The sequence below is a fragment of the Vigna angularis genome, chromosome 1, assembly GCF_016808095.1.
Source record: "Vigna angularis cultivar LongXiaoDou No.4 chromosome 1, ASM1680809v1, whole genome shotgun sequence".
NCBI classification, from domain to species: Eukaryota; Viridiplantae; Streptophyta; class Magnoliopsida; order Fabales; family Fabaceae; genus Vigna; species Vigna angularis.
In genome coordinates, this window is record NC_068970.1 from 12,084,671 (window position 1) to 12,103,824 (window position 19,154).

The 19,154-nt window shown below is 33.0% G+C and overlaps 3 protein-coding genes and 1 long non-coding RNA gene across 5 annotated transcripts; 3 read left to right on the plus strand and 1 right to left on the minus strand.

Annotated features, from left to right (window-relative positions):
* Positions 1–1,540: 1,540 nt before the first annotated feature.
* On the plus strand, positions 1,541–4,645 carry LOC108331765 (uncharacterized). 2 transcript variants are annotated; one of them, XM_017566682.2, is made up of 4 exons: positions 1,541–2,512; positions 3,594–3,664; positions 3,766–4,165; positions 4,264–4,645. In XM_017566682.2, the coding sequence occupies exons 1-4, from the start codon at positions 2,399–2,401 to the stop codon at positions 4,456–4,458; spliced, it is 780 nt and encodes a 259-aa protein (XP_017422171.1). In that variant the 5' UTR covers positions 1,541–2,398; the 3' UTR covers positions 4,459–4,645. The 2 variants fall into 2 exon arrangements, with proteins under 2 accessions (XP_017422171.1, XP_052735700.1); XM_052879740.1 differs by having other exon boundaries at positions 2,373–2,512; positions 3,528–3,664.
* A 2,351-nt stretch (positions 4,646–6,996) lies between these two features.
* Positions 6,997–9,905, minus strand: LOC108336528 (uncharacterized). The gene is made up of 4 exons (XM_017573009.2): positions 9,629–9,905; positions 9,110–9,516; positions 7,650–7,911; positions 6,997–7,565 (listed from the first exon to the last, which is right to left on the minus strand). Exons 1-4 carry the CDS (start codon positions 9,732–9,734, stop codon positions 7,219–7,221), a joined length of 1,122 nt encoding a protein of 373 aa, XP_017428498.1. The 5' UTR covers positions 9,735–9,905; the 3' UTR covers positions 6,997–7,218.
* Positions 9,906–10,748: 843 nt separating this feature from the next.
* On the plus strand, positions 10,749–13,135 carry LOC108341575 (uncharacterized). Its single transcript, XR_001833306.2, has 3 exons — positions 10,749–10,929; positions 11,061–11,130; positions 12,922–13,135. It is a non-coding gene; the product is annotated as an uncharacterized LOC108341575 (long non-coding RNA).
* A 2,964-nt stretch (positions 13,136–16,099) lies between these two features.
* On the plus strand, positions 16,100–16,725 carry LOC108336688 (UPF0057 membrane protein At4g30660). Its single transcript, XM_017573155.2, has 2 exons — positions 16,100–16,279; positions 16,375–16,725. Exons 1-2 carry the CDS (start codon positions 16,190–16,192, stop codon positions 16,510–16,512), a joined length of 228 nt encoding a protein of 75 aa, XP_017428644.1. The 5' UTR covers positions 16,100–16,189; the 3' UTR covers positions 16,513–16,725.
* Positions 16,726–19,154: the final 2,429 nt, after the last annotated feature.

A 19,154-nucleotide genomic window follows, 5' to 3' on the forward strand; every position in this document is an offset into this window, starting at 1 on the left:
TTGCTTGGAGGGTGAAAGGTGAAAGCGAGTACATAATGGAGATGCTTTGGTTGAATGGATGAATTGGACAACGAGACTGAAAACTCGGTTTGTACTTGTGTTTAAGATTAGTCATAGATTGGACCAATCGTAAGGTAAAGAACAAGTGATCCCTTCGAATTGCTTTCATTGTCGCATGCCATGTGTTTCTCACTTGTTACTGTCAAATTTACACCTCATCAAATAGGTCATCACTCTTGCTTTTCCTCTCAATGATTTCAAAGAAGCTGAATATAAATGTGCCCTTAATTTCAACTTCCGAACTTCAGTTTTACGTCACAAACCTGAATACAAGATGCTTAGAAAGAACTGTAAAAACTGTAGATTTATGTTTCATATATCCATATGAAGCCAGATATAACAAAATTTTTGTTTTTTTAAAATGTTTAGTGATTTTTTTTTACCGACATGAATTTTTACTAATTAACTGGTTAAAAGCTCAGTACTTTTTTCATTAACATATATGTTAGATAACAGGGAATATGAGAAAGCTAAAGGGTGATTGACGAGACTAACAGGTAGCAGTGGTGAAATATTGACCGACAAAAACGTTAACAGGTGCACTAAACGAAACCCCAACATGAACAGACACCAGCAGCTTTATTTTACCCCAAGTTCTGTTCACTGCTCACCTTTCAGAATCTTGGTGTTGTAAGGAGAGTTCTCTGCAATGCGTGTGCTAGTTTTAAATTTCTTACCATGGTTTCTGTGGATGCTGAGTAGTGGGTGGGTTCACCTTTTGTACAACCAATACTACCCCTATCACCACACACAATAACTACATTGCCACCATTACAAGTTTTCCACCCAACATAACATGCACTTTAGTTGCAGTACACTTGAAAATAATTATAACCAAACTTTTTAATTTATGTGCAAGCGGAGATGGTGAGAAGAAGAGATGAGATCTGAAAATGTGGGAGATAAAGGAAAAGAAAGAAATGGTGATGGAGCTTTCAATGAAGAGAATTAGTGGCTATTAAGTAGGTAGGTTGGTGTGACTCACAAAAGTCTGAAAGTAGGTGCTGGTGGGATCTTCGTAATTCCATTCATGAAGATGGAGGAAACATTAAATATAAAGATAGGGATTGAGTTGGGAGTGTGTAGAAGACAAAGTACCCAATCAACCCTTCTCTCTTATGGTAAAGGTATAGAGTGAGTGAGGCACTAAAATGATGTAATCCATGGGAAAATAATGTGGCAATTTGGCAAATGGTTGGTGTGTGTGTGGGATTTTTGTTGTTTACTTTACCCGCTTCATGATGAAAAAACAAAGGATGTTGGGTTTTCTCTTTTCTCCACCCAGGACACGGGTGAAAAGCAGAAAAAGAAGCATGAAAATGAATGAGAAGGGTAGACAGGTAAATGCAGAGCAATTGACCATTGAATTAAAAAAAAAAAAATAGAAAAATGGTTAGAAGAGTGAGGTGAAAGGAGATGGATCTGTATTATTCCTAAAAGCCACCATGGCACGATGAGGGAGGTGGGTTTGAGAAGGGCAACAAAAACCAAACAACTGAAAGCCAAAAGAAAAGCAAAGCCTAAAAATAAGGTTGGAACCAACAACTGCTACAGCGTAGCAGAGAAACAGCGTCATCCCATCATCTCATTTATCTATCCCTTTGCCTTTTTTCCAGCCCCTAATCTATGTATCTATCTATCTATCCATATCTATCTTCAATACCCTCTTTCTCTCTCTGACCCATTCGCATTACCAATTTCTCTCTCTATCTATCTACACAGACACAACACAACACACAAGGAAAGAAGAAACATGGAAACTCCACGCATCCATCCTACCATCAAAACCAAAGAGTCCACACCACCCAACCCAACCCCTCTATCTGTCTTTCTCTCTCATCAATGGCCCAGCTGGACCAAAATTTATGTAGAACAAAGAAAAACAAAAAACAAAGAATGGGAAACAAAAGAGAGAAGTTAGATGTGTTCAAATGTCCTCCAACCAAACCCACCATACATCTCTCTCTCTATTTCACTCTTTCTCTCTCATCACAACTATGTTCCCCGAATTGCCCTTCTGCAAGCCCCCAAAAAATCCCATCTTCATCACTGCTCTTTCAAAACAACAATATTTTTCACCGAGTTATGTGGGCTTTTTGGGTTTCTTTGTCTCGGTCAGAGTTTCTCACAGAGAAAACAGGAAAGCGAGAACCTTCTTACCCCTTCACCTCTTCTCTCTTTCTTGGGCCTCTCTTTTCCTATTTCTTTCACTCACGTTTTGTTCCATCACCCCACCCACCCACCCAACCACCCACCTTCTTCTTTCTCTCTTTCTGCCTTTCCCCTTTAGTTTTCGTTTGCTCTTCCCTTCTGGCTTCTCTTTTTTCTCTCTGATCTCATGAAGAAGATGAAAGCCGTTGTCTCCATGGACCCTCCTTATGACCTCTATCAGGATCAGAGGACTCGGCTGAGGCACCACAGTCTCTTGCAGGATTATGAAGACTTGCACAAGGTAACGCCTTCGTCTTCCCCTCTTCTCTATTTTCCTCCAAGATTCAAATTTTCGCTTGTGGGTTTCTCTGGATCTGATTTTTCACTTTATGTATTCCGGGCTTTTTCTTGATTTGGGGCTATGATGGTTTTTTGTTCTTAAAATTAAGGGTTTTCTTTTTTGGAGGGAATCAATAAAGGGATCGTGTGTTTTGTTTTGTATGTATGAGTATTTGTTTGGTCTAACGGGTCTGTGATGGTTGATTGTTGTGAAAATTGAAGGTTTTTTTTTGGGGGGGAACAATGAAGGGATCTTGTGTTTCGATTAATATGCTTGTATGATAGTTTGTCTGGATTTGATCCGTGTTTACGTTCCGATCTGATGGATTATGGATTTGTTCTCATTTCTCTCTTTATGGTCTCTGTTTTCATCTCTCATATTTCTTTCTTCGTCTGTTTATTTCCCCACATATCAATTTTTTGGACTCCAACAAAAAAAAAATCTTATATGCCCAATTCTTGGGTATTTAATAACACAGCACAGTAGCATGTGTAGTGCTATTGTGATGTGAGTTCCCTTATTTTTGTTTTTCTTTCTTATATACTTTTAATAAAGCTCTACTCGGAACCTTTCCTCTGCACAGTTTTCAGCTTCAACCTCTTGGTTTTTCTACCAATTACTTCTTTGTTTTGTTGTTTCTTGTGGATTTTGGATTTGTAAACCAAATTTGAACTAGTTATATTATGAAGAACTGAATCATAGTTGATCTTTAATAGGTCTTCTCTTTTCTGGTTGCTAACTTAAATCCATGCCATTCCCTTGGCCTTTTATCCTAATTAGCTTTGTGTGTTTATGTTTCATGCCATTTATTTTCCGCTGGGTTTTCCACTTTATGTTATCCTGAACTCAATAATTAAATAATACTTATTGTTAGACAGTCGTCTTTTTCATGGTATCTCACTTTCGTTTTGTCAAGATAATTTCTTTTAGTTAGTATGTTTACGTGTCTATTTTCCTCATCAATTCTTTGCTGCAGAGGTTTTTTGCCAACATAAGTACGCAAAAGCTGTTCTCATCAAATTTATATTTCTAACATGTTCAGGAAACAGAAGTCATGAGAAGGAAATTGCAGGATACTGAGCATAAAAGGTTGATACTTGAAGATGAAGTTAGGTAATGATTCATGCCTCAAAGTAGATTGTGGATCTTCATAGTTTGGAGTTTATTGTTATACTTAGTGCTTATCCACATCACTGTCACTCTTATGGCTGCAGATTTTTGAGGCAACGATACAAATACTTGCTAAAACATCCTATTCCAAAGCCTCAACCAAAGAAAGAAGTTGTAAAGTCCCAGAAGGTCAAAATTCAAGCTCCCATCATCTCGAAGGGAAAGAATTACAGTAGAAAGGATCATACTTCACGATCTCACTCTTCATCTCATTTGAACCCTAATGGAAAGATATCCAATGTGGCTGAAGTGCCATTGCAAAAAACTAGCCATCTGTTTGATCTAAACCAGAATGCTAGGAATTTTAGCTCTAGTAAAAAAGACAGTACTATTCACGGTTCTGCTTCACCAGCACTAGACTTGAATCACAAAGAAAGAATTCACAGCAGCAAAGAAGCCACAAAGAAGAGTGTAACTCCATTTTTTGACTTGAACCAGATATCGGTAATTAATGGCACATGCTGTTTACATAAGAAGTCCTTGTTTATGTTTAGTTGAAGTAATGCTCATAGTTTTCTCCTGTTTTGGGTGGTGTGATGCAGAGAGAAGAAGAAGAGTTGCAAGGCAACAGTGAGCCCATGAGGATTGAAGAACCAAAGAGAAGTACACAGAGAGTTGGAAGTGATGAGCAGCACAACGACATCAAGCTTTCAGCTTGTAGAAGTGTTGGCGATGGAGCAAATAGGGCAGGGAAGAGGAAGATTTCATGGCAAGACCAGGTTGCATTGAGGGTTTGATCTTTAAAAGTACAGTAGGCTGATTTCGATGCAACATATTTTTAACCTTCCATTCTAGTTTTATGTTTTCCTTTGTAAAGATAAAACATACATTATAGAATCATATGTTCAATATATATATATATATACATATGTATATGAGATGAAATGGAGAATTATGTTCTCCTAATTCATCATATCTTCTTCTCATGAGTTGTTTGATTTATCTTTTCCCATGGAAAGGTTCACCAAAATTGGTTTTAAAGTCCTTGGCTAAGTTGGGTGATCTTAGTTTCTTGTGCTTGGTGGCTGGATTTACTATGTCTTTTTGTTAGTTCAGTTGGCAGAGATTTGCTTTGTTCATTTTAGTATTGAAATTACGCAACACAAGATTCTTGGTTGTGTTCTACCTAACTTATGAACCATAATTAGAAATGTAAGTATAAAAGAATATTGTCTATTTTACCAGAATTTAGGCGAAGATGTTGGGACCTTGCTGCTAAAACAGAGTAGTAGTTGAATGTCTACTATGCAAAAGTTGTTAAGAAATCTTGAAACATGTGTCTTGTACCAGAATTATTTATATTTTATTTTTTTTTTGTTGGATATTAACGTCATCAATTACCAACCAGAACAAAGTCTCTGATTTTGTCCTTGTAATTAAGTTGATAGTAATTTAGATGAAGCTTAATTTTGGAAGAAAATGAGTGATGGCACTTTTCTCATCGAGTTCTACCATATGATTCGATTATCTTTTTTCCTGTCTTTAATAAAGTTTGTACTTTTGTTTTAGTTGACATGTGTAATATATTTTTAATATTTTGATAGTCTTTAATAAAGTCTCTTTTTTGTCATATTGGTCTTTTAATGAACTTCTATAATTTTGTATTTTATTGTTCATTGACAATTGATTCGGCAGTGTTTGTATTTTTTTAATGTTTTTAAACTTTTATCTTTTGTCTTATTTTGACAAGAACTTTTAAATTGAAGAAAATTGCGCTAAACAAAAAAATAAATAAATATATTGTAATATGTTTATTTATTATAATTTATAATTCGATATCTCTGTATCATATACATATGATATGTTTTTTTTTTTTTCTATTGAATATATTTTAAAATCATAACATTTTAAATTTCAAAATTATCATACAGTTAGATGCAACACTAAAACGAGAGATAAATTATCTATGTACAACGAATAATATATTACTACATAATACAATTATGCTTTTTCTATTTCTTTTATGTTATTTTTTTCTCAAGTAGTTTCATTTAAACGAGAGATTACAAATCAAAAATATAATATATACTATCATATGTAGAGATGTTATTTTATATGTATTCAGTTAAAATTATACGTGAATTATAAAAGTAAGAATTTAAATTTTATTTGATAAAACTATGATTTTTTGCATGTATAAATTAGAAACTTATTTTCTTATATTAAAAACGTTATTGGGCAATATGTTGCAATATTCAAAATTAAAACGACTGAAAAAAATAAATTTAGATATTAATTAATAAAATTTCAATGATAATTGAGAAAAAATTGTAGTTGAAGATAAAATTGAATTTTTAGTTAAAAAATACATTTTGAATAAAAGTATTTTTTAAATATTTCTAATTTTTAATAAAAATATCTCTATAACATTTATATTTATAAAAGTAATAAATTTGGTGGAAAGAAATAATATTATTTTATTTTTAAAAAAATAAAATTTAAACGAGAATACTTGACTCTAGTGACATTATTATCCTATTTCATAACAGAATGTCATATCATATCTCATAAAAAAAATATGTGGATAAAATAAATTTTTAAAAAAATTAAAATTTTAAAAAAATCATAAATTAACAATTGACACCATTAATAATTTAAAAAAAAAATAATTAAAATATTTTTCAAAATTCGAAACATAACTAAAAAAATTAAATACTAAAATTTAAAAAAACTAGTAAATATTGAACATTGTATAAGATTGGAACACTAACTCCAAATCTGAGATAATTTTATGGTTATATCACTTTCTCTCTCCTTTTGCATAAAAGACAAAATCAATCCTGGCACACAAATACATGAGGAAAGTATTCATTTAAACTTCTTTCTCTACACAAATACATGACAAAAGTATTCATTTAAACTTCTTTCTCTCTCCTATATGAACTTATTTACACTAATAAATAAATAAATTATACTGGTTTTGTTTTCATTTTTATAAATTTACTAAGACAAAATAATCAATTTATTTGATTGATGAAATAACTCTATGAATAGTTAATATATTTAAAACATCACATTCTATTGTTCACATTGTACTTCTCTATATTAATTTTTACTGTGCAGTTCTCTATATTTCAAAGTTCACTCTCTTATACAATATCTTATATTTTACCTTGTTTCGAACTAAACTATAACAATTTATTAAAAATAAATGTTTAATAAAAAATTTGACAATACAATAAACATTCCCCTGAAAATATATATAATCAACCTATCAAATTTAATCATTACAAAGATAGAATAATGTCTCAAATGAAAATTAGATAACTTAACAATAGTTTCCTGAAATAGATAGCACTTATTTTTCTCATTTGTATTCCTGCAAACAATACATTTTTTATTTAATTTCTATTTTTTCTTTTCCTTCTATTCAATCCAAACAAAAATGACAATGAAAATGTTTTGCAACTCAATAGGTACTAAAATAAGACACATTATAACCCAAAGAGAAAAGTATTCATGAACCTAAGCAAGCACAAAGACATATAACATGTCTGTTACTCGGAATTTCCAGCAGCACAAACAGCACCAGCAGAATTGTTTGGGCTATATTTTTTAATATTAGCCAGATGTTTTTTTCCACTTTTATGACTCTGCATGATAATTTCTGAGTGAGTTCGAACTTGACAAAATGCACAATAAAAACTAAACTTCTTCCTTGTAGTCATTGCTTTGGTTTTCAGAACTTTTTCCTCAGTGGTGGTTTCATTTTCATTATCTGTGCCACCTAAATCTTGAGTTTTCTCCACAACCAAATCCATTTTTACGGGTTCCAGTTTGCCTTTGTATGCAGGCTTCATGCCAGATTGAAGTGTTTCACCATCCTGTCGTCTTGCAACCAATCCTGAATTCATGGTAGCAACCACTTTATTAGATTTCACACACTGGTTACTTTTCTGTAATGATAATGTTGTTTTGGTGTTCTTACCTATTTTTGGAGTTCTAGATGCTTCTTTAATCTTGTGCTTTTTCCCTTGCAGATGATCATTCAAGCCTTTTTCACTTGTGGTAACAATATGACATAATGCACATCTCCAATCATTCTTGGGTTTCTTCTCCAAGCTAGATCCAGAATGTTTGTCATCAACCCGAAAAGAAGCCTCCAGTTTTCGCTTCACAAGATTAACATCTAGCACCTCTCTGTGTAGCACCTCTTTGCACTTTGCACCAGAAAGAACAACATTTGGCTGCTGCAAGGTCATAAACAACATAATATATTACAATAACTAGTTAATTCAGATCTTAAACTTTCATTATAAAGTTAGTGATAAAATTACACTAGAAAGAAAAATGTACTACTTTGAAGATGATAGAATGCAAAGGCCAATAAGCACCAGTAAAAAGAAAAGCTGAATCAGTTTATGGATGGAACACAGCTAGACCTTTTACTGTTTGATAAATAAAACTAAATGAAGTTTAATGAGACAATTGCCCCGCATGGGACCTCGGAGAAATCACTGTTGACCAACAGAAGAAAACACAAATCACACTTCCAATAGCCACGTGACTTGGGCCACTGTAAAGGATACTTTAATTATTATCTATACAAATCTGCTTTGAGTAGCTTCTTTTGGGAAGAGAAATCAAAATTATTTCCAATGCAACTGCTTTTATAACACAAAGCATTCCACCTATGTTGAAACAAGGATGAAAACTGGCAAACAAAAAAATATATTCTCAAAGTAAATAAACCAGAAAAGTCGTCCTTCTTTTCATCTCCCAAACTGTTTCTGACTTATCCTGAAAAAAGAAAAGGCCCTTTATACACTACTCTCCCCACTCTTAAATAATTTTGTGTTACTATTAACTTATGTGTTTGAAACAAATTTCTCTCCAACTTTCAGCATGATGATTTATATGTAAAAAATGATAAGTAATGTTGCAAAATCAATTGTTAAGAATTTAAGAGAAGTTTTCTTTGAAAGATGTAAAAGTATATACTCTATACTAACATCAACTCAACAATTTTAACAAACTTTCTGACATTCAATTTCAACCCTCCAGTTTTCATCCAAACGGTCATGCTAAGAGAACATGCAGTAAATAAAAATAAACTGGACTAAACTTAGTTCCTCAATATACAACCTCCATGAAGGAACTGCAGTCCAAGTTGTTAACTTTTCACTTAGATGAAGATATATAACTCAAATTTTGAATACTTATTTAAATCTGAACTATCAAAATAAAAAATATTCTTCTGATATCAAGGTTCCAGAATAGATGTCACCAAATGAACCAAACACCACAAAATATTCAAAGAAGATTCTTAAACAATGTGACTACTTCTTCCTAAAAATATTGTTTAATATAAAAATTAAAAAACTTTTCACAATCCAAACAACACTGTAAATATGAGATAAATAATTGAATATTAGATAAATCACTAACATTATTAGTCAGAGTTTCATTTGGCTTCTGCTTATAGAACTGTGTGATGTCAACTTTATGAGCTAACTGGGGTTGTGGTCCACCAAATATGTTGCTGTTATGAACAAAGTTTTGCAGTCTCCTTCCTGGGATCATAGACAGCGAAACTCGTTCACCACAAGTGATTCCTTCCATTCTGTGTATCTGCATTTTCAGTGCTCTTTCCGACATCAGTTCCCTCCTCACCTCCTCTTCCAATTCCATCCGCCGTGCCATCTCCCCGGCGAGAATCTCTCTCCTTATTTCCTCTTTCTCCATCTCTCGCCTTATCTGCTCCCTTTCCATCTCTCGCCGTATTACTTCCTCCGGGTTGATCGGTACCGAAGTTGGGTACATTTTCGTCTCCCGGATAATACCCGAAAAACCACCTGATACAAAATGAAGAATAAGACAAACACACTCAACAAAAATGTTGTCTTTCAAACAGCTAACCAAACGGGCATGGTGTAAGAAACCTGAAATCAGAGAAGTGAACGTTACCTCGTAATGGGTGACCGGAGACCAAAGGGACAGTGGAGAGAGCGAGAGTGCGCTGCTGCGGTAACAGTGTGCTTTGGTTTTCGCCATGACGAAACCTGAATTCCATTCGGAAAGAAAGGAAAAGCAGAAAGAGAAAAATAAGGAAAGAAAAGTGTTCAGAGAAAAACAGAGACACTAATTGAGTGGGTACTAGATGTTTTGAAAGAGTGATTAAATAGAGGGAAACAAAGGGTGATGACACGCGCCCTTGACGCGTTTGATTCTGGCCTTTTTATAAGAGAGTATGTAATCTGAGGTACCATTGATTCTGTTTATTTTTTCATTAGAAAGTAGAAATTGATTGTGTTTTGTCAATGTGATATTCAAATTTTTATATTTCAGATTATATTTAAACTCTTTGAAAATAATAAAAAGATTATTCTTTTATTCCAATTTTGAATGGGACCACCTGTTGTAGGCCCTGCAAAACTTTTTCTCAGTCTGACTTTGATTGGAATATCTCCATAGTTTATTTGATTAAAAAAATAGGTTGAAGTTTTTTTATTATTCATGGTCAAAAATTATACCGTGGTTAAAAAACTGTAAATAGTAAATTAAATTATTATATTTATTTTTGTAATTAATAATTTAAATATTTCAAAAAGAAACATTAACTAATTAATAATATTTTATATTTTTGCATTTATTTATTTTACTTATTATTGTGTTATTTATTATTTTAATTAGTTTCAGAAAATTTATCTTTAATTAATTAACTATATTTAGGACATATTTACTAATAAAAGACTAACGAAGAAATTTAAAATCTCTAATAAATGAGAAAACTATTTTGTTTTCATATATGGTAGTTAGGATTGAAATTTATATGTTTCAAATTTAAAATTGTGATAAATGTCAGCATTAGTTGGAAATACTGAAGTTAATTAAATTTCAATCATAAGGTTGAAAAATTAAAAGTATAAAACCTTTTACAAAATAAAAGTCATCAAGACCTAGAAAATATATATATATATATATATATATATATATATATATATATTAAATAATAAAGAAAAAATTAAAATGAAGAGAATAGTTATTTTTTTTATTCTGAAAAACGTACAACTTAACAATTTTACCAAATTCTGCTCACTTTTTCTAAAATCTCTCTCTTTCTTCCTAGAAAGTTGCTTCCCATTCTCTCCACCTTCTCTCTATCATTCCTTCACATTCAGTCATTGCATGTTTGATTAGGTGGTGCTCAAGTGACCGCGACGCAGAGAGCTTCGCAACCATCCGATTAGATTCTCGTTCTTCAACGGGTAAGTCGTTTACCCTTTTTCCTCCTCTTTTGGGAACCTAGGGCATGTAATTAGAAACCTTCTCCTTCAATTTCTTGTCAAAAAAAATTAGCTCTAAAGAGTTGTTCTATCACCCATTGGGTGGTTTGTAGGGTTTGGTTGAGTTCTTGCGAAGTCAAGCACTGTCGAACCAAGTTGTGAGCTTAGCTGTGAAACCCTAAGGTAAGGGGAGCTAGATATTGTTTTCAATTTGCTTGCAGTATTTGTATGTATGTTAAATTCCTTAATGGGTGTGCTGTTTGGTTTGCTTGTTTAAGCTCTAAAGTAAGTTGGTTATACATGTTGATGCATGTGATGTATGAAATTGTAGCGTGAGGTCTATAAACTGCATTGGTTGAATCTAGCTGCTGTAATTGGGCGTGTTGAAAGTGCTTGGAGTGATAAATCTGTTATAGCTTGAATGAAATGGAAAGTTAAGTGAATTTTTGGTGTTTTAGGGCAAATTGGGGGAAGTGAGGTAGTGATTTTGGGCATTTGGGGCCTAAAGCGCAATTGAGCTGTTGGGGAAATCTTAGCTAGTGTATTGTGACTTGTTTGAGTCACTAAATTGATCAAAATAGGTGCAAAGCAGTAGGATTGGGTTTTGGATCCCTAAGTTGGGAAAATTGGTGTTTTAGAGTTGAAATCGAGTCTTAATCACTTTAGAATGGTAGTAGGAATGTTTAGAATCATTTAGATAAGTTTAATTAAGTATAAAACAAGAATTAAGGGTGTTAGAAGTTAGTAAAAATGGTTAGAAATGGTCATGTTGGGTTATGTTCGCAATTCTGCAGAATTATGCAGAACGCTGCAGTTGACCGTTCGGTCTTGTGCTGCTCTCGGTCATAACTGGGTTGGTCTCTTTTAAGTCTTACCAGTTCATGACCGTTCAGTCTCCTAAAGAGTGTTCGGTCTTGTACTGTCACTCGGTCTCCTAAAGAGTGTTCGGTCTTGTCTAAAGAGTGTTTGGTCTTATACTGGCACTCGGTTTCTTAAAGAGTATTCGATCTTATACTGGCACTCGGTTTCTTAAAGAGTGTTTGGTCTTGTACTGCCACTCAGTCTCTTAAAGAGTGTTTGGTCTTGTACTGGCACTCGGTCTCTTAAAGAGTGTTCGGTCTTGTACTAGCACTCAGTCTCTTAATGAGTGTTCGGTCTTGTACTGCCACTCGGTCTCAAAGTTCTAACTGCTCGGCCAAAGCTCATAGTGTTCGGCCAAAGCTCTAAGTGTTCGGCCAAAGCTCATAGCGTTCGGCCAAAGCTCATAGCGTTCGGCCAAAGCTCATAGCGTTGACCAAAGCTCTAAGTGCTCGACCAAAGCTCCTAGCGTTCGGTTGAAGTTCTTTAGTTATTGTTTTGAGTAAATTAAGTGTGTGTGATGATTTTCGTGTAAAGTATGATTATTGTAATGTGGTTAAATTGAAAGTATGTGAAGGTATGATGTATTGTTGTGTTGAAAGTGAAAAGTATCAGTATTGGACGTAATTCCATGATCCTCAAGGGAGGGATACATGGTGGTGCCCTTTTAGTGTGTTTAGAATGATTTGCATGGAAGCTCAATCTTGGGAGTTATCCTGAAACTACAATGGTCAATCATTCTCAAGTAGAGAGGATTAAACCATGTAGTGAGTAGTAGCAGGAGGTCCTAGTCTTGGGTGCTTCCAGTATGGCCCAAGGTGAGTGATGACTGACTAACCTCGTGAGGGTGGTAGGTGAAACCCATTGGCAACGACTTTGCAAAGCAGTAGAAGCCACCACGAGTGCATGACCCGCCATAGCTCGACAATCATTCTAAGTCAGAACGAGTCAAGTTTAAAGTGAAACAAGTCTTGATGGTGTAGTCTAATATATATATGCTTTGATTTGCATGTTGTGTGTGATTGTATAACATGATTTTTATACCTAACTCACCATTGCTTCTGTGTTTGTGTGTTGCTTGTGTATGTTTTTCTTTTGCAATGATCATCCACTTAGATGTGAGCAGATGTTGAGGAGATGTCCCTGGAGTAAGTGCTGGAGGACGGGGATGCTGCAGCTTAGTACTTCTAGGGTCTTAATTAAGTGGTATTATTTTAGTAGTCCTTTATGTTTAAGTTTTCAAATTCTGGTGATATTTTGGATGATGTAACCTTAACTAAACTATCAGTCTTACTCCAACTGTTCTATTATATTAAGATGATGACGTCTATAATGCTATATAATTGAGATTTACAACCTGTTTATCTATTAATAAGATTCGAACTTTGAAGATAGATTTAAACTCTGAAAATTCTTAAAAGTAGAAAAAATACAATAAAAATTGGTAACTTAAATAAATTTTAAAAAATTTCCTTTTGGTTCAAAGTCTAAATGTGTATTGGTTGAATTTTATATGCATAGGTTGGGTCACTTTTAAAAATATTAATATCTTTTATTTAAATTTAAAAAATATTATATATATTATATCAAATCATTGTATTTAAAATTAAGATTTGTGGTGATCCAGCTAAAAATTTATTTATAAAAGCTCGCGTTCACACAAAACTGTATTATAATCTGTTTAAATATCCTTTACTTTAAACATATTTTATTTTTTACAAATTATATTCATTTATATAAAAAACATCAGTCACACTCAACAAAATTTATTAATATTTTTCGACATCAATTTATATAATAATAATTTACTCAATTAATTAAACTTTACATGATCAATAAAAATAAGAAAAATTGAAATTTTTATTCAATTAGATTTCTTGATATAGATAACTTAGAAAGTCCAAAAATAAACTTTTACTTACTCACAACAAGTTGCACCAGATGAATACAATACAAACAATCCACGTCAGAAATTTACTACAAAGAAAAATCAATCTCACTCACACAAAACTGATATTAAGTTTTTCTCAAATTCCAGTTATTATTGTGGTACAATATGTTCTCATGCACTTACATACTCTTTTTGGATTCCTTGATCTACATGGTGGACATTTTTTATACGATTGCTTTCATATATTATGTCATTTAGTTCATTATACATTTCAATAAATTATAAAAAATATATAGTTAATTCATCTAAATTATTAAAGTGACATAAATTTATTGCAAAACTTACCAAAAAAGACAATAAAAAGGTTTTATATCTCACAAGTATTTCCTCCATCCAACAGAATGGTGACAGACAAATCTGTTTTGTTTATCTTCAGTTCTCAAAAGAGTGTCCACATTATAACTAATACTAGAGAAGATGTGATGTGGCAATTCAATTAATTGTATTCTCTAGACTCCTATTTTGTTATTTTGTTCAACATTTGACATTCCAAGTACAAAAAGCATAACTTTATAACTTTCCTGACAGAAAATAGACGCCGTGATAATGAAAAATTTTCAAAATATAAATTTAAATCTTGTATAAAACTTAGACTTTAACCATCAAAAATAATTATTGAATAATTAATAAATTTTTAAAATTAAAAGTTATTGAAATATGTTTGAGCTATGCAGTGGTTGTGTAAAACAATGCAACATTCATGATGCACTGATATGTGTGACTGACAAGAATTATTACTTTGGACAAATGTTGCCGCTAGATGTTGCCAATAGAGTTTGTAGTCAGTGTTAGAAAAATAAATAAATAAAAGCATTACTGTTGGAAATATTGTTTGAAGAGACGGGTCAAAAGTCGTGCTCCATAGACCGAGAATTCAAAATTCTTTAAATTCAAGTATCAGATTAATAGTTGTATTTTTCTGTATTATTTTAATGCTGCAATTCAAGAAAACACAATAAAAATAAGAACTTAATCATTTAGAAATCATATTAAATATATATAGTATAGTAATTTCTGATACTAAGGTCTATATTAAAATATCATTTTATGGACTTTTAACATTATAAAAATCTACATTATATTGTTATACTTAAATTTAAATTTTAATAAATTGACACAATACTAAATATCATCAAACTAATACAATGTAAAATTATATGAAATGCTAATATAAAAATCAAATTCTACTTCTCTTATTTTCAGTTTAATTTTATGTTTATTTAAAATCGGAGCATCTTTTTTATTTAATTAAATGTATATTTAAAAATAAATATTTATTTTATACATCTGAATAATCTATTTTTAATTTACCATTTTTTTTGTCTCTATCTTTTTTTTTGTATTTATTAGTTTGGTGCTTTCATTATGTTTTATTTTTTATTTTGAAACGTCTTTCTCGCTTCGTTTCATATTAAACAATTCATATTGTTTGAGTATGCACCTTTACTCCCCATCATGATTCAATGATGTTTTTTTCATATATTTCTAGAATTTGGTAACAGGTACAAAATAAAACCCAATTCCTTTGTTTAAATGTTTATTTATTATCATTTTAAAATTATTGAAATACAAGAAAATGTTGTGATTTGAAAAATAGTTAGTTGTAGAAATAAAAGTTTTAAAAACATTTTGAATTTCTTGTAATATAATATCTATCATAAAATAGCACATCATCCAATACTTAGTTCACAATAAAATCAATATAAATTAATATACTTTAATAATAAACACTCTAGCTTTAGTTTATATAGAGTATTTCAACTCTACCTAGAAATATACTTTTATTTAAGGAAATAATTTTGAAAATAGTAGAGAACAGATAGAAGAGAAGAAAAAGATGAGAGAATATTAAAATTATTCGTTATTTTTGTTTGCAAGGAGAAAGAATAGTGATTGATGAGCAGAGGTGGTTGGTTGGTTGGTTCTCACAGAAGTAGTAGCAGGTTTAGCAATTAGTAGGTGTTCATTGAAGTGTGTGATAAAATGATTTTGGATATTGATTGAGTTTATAGGTTGGGGTGGGTGATTTAAGTAGAGCAAGACAATAAGTATCTCATCTTCCTCCTCCTTCCACAGCCGCACGTGACTGCCGGAAGCCATTTCCACCATCATTGTTTTACTTCCACGGTGGTGCTTCGCGATGTCGTCAACAATTTCGATAACTTGTAGAGTGTCAAGAATGGAAGGACAAAGAGAAGAGTTGAAGGGTTGAAGGGCAAATATGGAAAAGGAAGAAACAAAAAATCTCAACCCTCAAATAAAGAATAATAAATCTAACGGAAGAGAATTAGTTGCGTACCAGTACACCTGGCGTGTTAATGTCAAAACTAAACGACCACGCAGTTTCCAATCTGATACTGATTGATTATTGAAGATAAAAAAGGAAGAAAAGGAGTACAAGTGTAGAAGCATTATCATTCATCACAGTGGAAGATGCCGACGCGTTGTGAAATATGCTGCGAGATAATGATCGCGATCTTGCTTCCTCCAATCGGAGTTTGCTTTCGCCACGGTTGTTGCAGCGTCTGTCTCCTCTCTTTTTCTCTCTGTCTTGATCTCTCTCTCTCTCTCTCTCTCTCTCTATATGCGAGATCTGAAACTGTGATTTCGTTTTGCAGGTTGAATTCATCATCTGTTTGCTCCTCACAATTCTAGGTTATATTCCTGGCATCATTTATGCTCTCTATGCCATTATCTTCGTTGATCGTGACCAGTACTTTGATGAATACAGGCGTCCTCTCTATTCGCAATACTGATAGTTTAAGTTCGAATGCATTATTGATGTTCATGTCTTGCTCGTTGCGTAACTTCTGCAAATTTAAGTTAACGTGCTTATGGTTTTGTAATTGAAATTGAAATTGCTTATGGTTTTGTAATTGAAATTGAAATTGCTTATGGTTTGTAGAATCTATTGTTTTTGCTCTTGAAACTTCCACAATTTTTATGCAATCAGGATTCTTCTGTGATGCCTTTTGATTTTGCGTAGATCTATGACTCAAGTAATATAGTAGCATCCACAGTCTTTAGTTTTGAGGGGTTTGGACTTTTTACATCAGCACTGCGTATTTTTGGGGCCGTGGAACTCATTCAAACGGATAAGAGGAATTTACTGTTTTATTAGCTGTTGCGAACTGTGAAAATGATAACTGATTTAGTTGTTTGGTTCATTTCTGGTATGTCTCTCATTCTCTCTACTGTCGATTCAATTGATTGGTAGCTGTTTCAAGATCTAGTTAGCAATGAGAGAAAACCCTTCCATCTTTCACTAGTGCTTTATTTTCATCTCAGAAAAAAGGTTCTCGTTCTCTGAAAGTTTCTCCTTCTCGATTTAATTTTTTTACGGCAATAGAGCTCCTTTCCTAGGATGCTCTGCTACTGCTGTACAAAATTCTTCATCACTGATTCTTGAATTATTTCTTCGCTCTTTGATTACTGGTGAATCCAAATCGGATTCTGGGACCTTCTAGCCCTTTCTACGTGGATCCAGAAGAAACCTTAGTACATTATTGGTTTCTTCTTGGTGTGGTCATGGATAGAAAGGAAATATTTAAGCTTAAAAAAAAGAAGGCAAAGGAAGAGTTCTACAAGTTAGAAAACTTGTAAAGAAAAGAAATAATAGCTTTCATGTAATAAATTACTTGATTGTGTATAAGACTTCCTTGTATTTTGGTCACATTTATAAGAGGAGGCGTGTTTGACTTTCTTCCCTTCCTACACGCCTCCTTAATCTACATAAGGAGAGTTGAGGCCATTTTGTAGACCTTGTTATACTTTGTTACAAGAAGTTGACAATTTCAATCTTTTATATTTTTATATTGAAGACTAAGTCTCAAGTGGCTGATCACCTTGCTTATGGCATTGAGTTTGAGTAGCACAATCTTCTAATTCTTGGTTTCTCTTTGTCATGATCTTGGTTTACATCCAAGATAAGTTAACCTCATCTAGGTATTTATATCTTGTTCTTTCGTATTCTTTCCATTAATCTCATACACTCTTTTGCTTATATGTTATGCATAATAACCACCATAGCTTTGGCCATCCATGCTCCAACCAAACACCAGCTTGAAACATTCGAGAACCCCTTATGAAACTTCTTTCAATCCAAACCAAAGCATATGCTAGAAATCTAATGCCTTAAACAATGGATTCTTCCCTTGGAACTTGAGATAGTCGATCCACTTCTTGGAGCAACCTTCATCATTGCTCCACCTGTTGGAGATAACCATTCTGCTTGGTCAAAAGTCTCAACTATGGCTTTAAAGATTAAATTCAAAGAACAAGCTGCCTTTTTGTTGATGAAAGTCTTCCTTCCAAGAGGAAGAAATTGGACCTTAGCTAGAAAATGCATATTTTTTTGTTTTTGAAGTCAAGCACAAAGGGTATTTCTTGTTTTATCTAAAATTAGAGAAAATTTTCTTCCAAAGGTTGTGGCCTTCTGTGAGAGTAAGTTTCAGTAAGACTGATTTTATTTCCCAAACACTAATTCTCCCATGATCAGCCTACTTGTTATCTCTTTAAAACATTTCATTCGCACCTCTAACACAAATGCCACGAATAATACAGATTTGATCTGTCAACCAAAAAACCTAACAAAAAATACAAATCTGATCAGTCAACCACAAATTCAAAGAATAATAAAATTCTGACCAATCAACAAAAAATGATACCAACCCTTCCATAATTGATCCTCTGGGTTCAACACCACCTACATAAGTATCTTCATCGAAGCACGACTCATTGTTCTTTAAAGAACTTTACAACTGAACCCTTGTGTTTGGAGTCACATGTTAGGTATCCACTATCTAACTCGCAGATTCCTTTTTTTGTATTTCTTCTTCTCTCAACCCTACATCTTATGCATAAGCTATTAAAAGTATGACATCACTATCCAGGCTGAACTATTTGCTTTGGAGAATTGTCAAACCGCTCTCCAGACTGAACTAATTACTTTGGAAAAGAACCAAACCTAGACGCCTTCTTCTCTCCACCACAGAAGATGGCAATAAGATAAAGCTAGGTTTTCAAGTTGAAGCACCATGCAGATGGCTCGGGGGAAAGGTAAAAAGGTTGGTTAGTTGCTAAGGGGGTATGCGTAGACTTGTGAAATTTATTATTTAGAGACTCGGTCTAATGTTCTGGAGGACCATTAGGAGGGCTTCTTCACTTGCTTTCACAGTCAATTGGTATTTGTACGAAGTAGATTTCGATGTGGGGATCTTCACTGAAGTATATGTGAAGCCTAGGCTTACAGACCAGCTGGAATGACTAAATGCCAAGAGAGGCCCAATTGATTTTGAACTATTCCTAGGAGCAATCCCAATCAGTTGTCTTTTCCCGTTCCAAGGATTCGGAGTGTTTTCAACGTCGATGAATTCTCAAGAAGAGAACAACTAGAAGG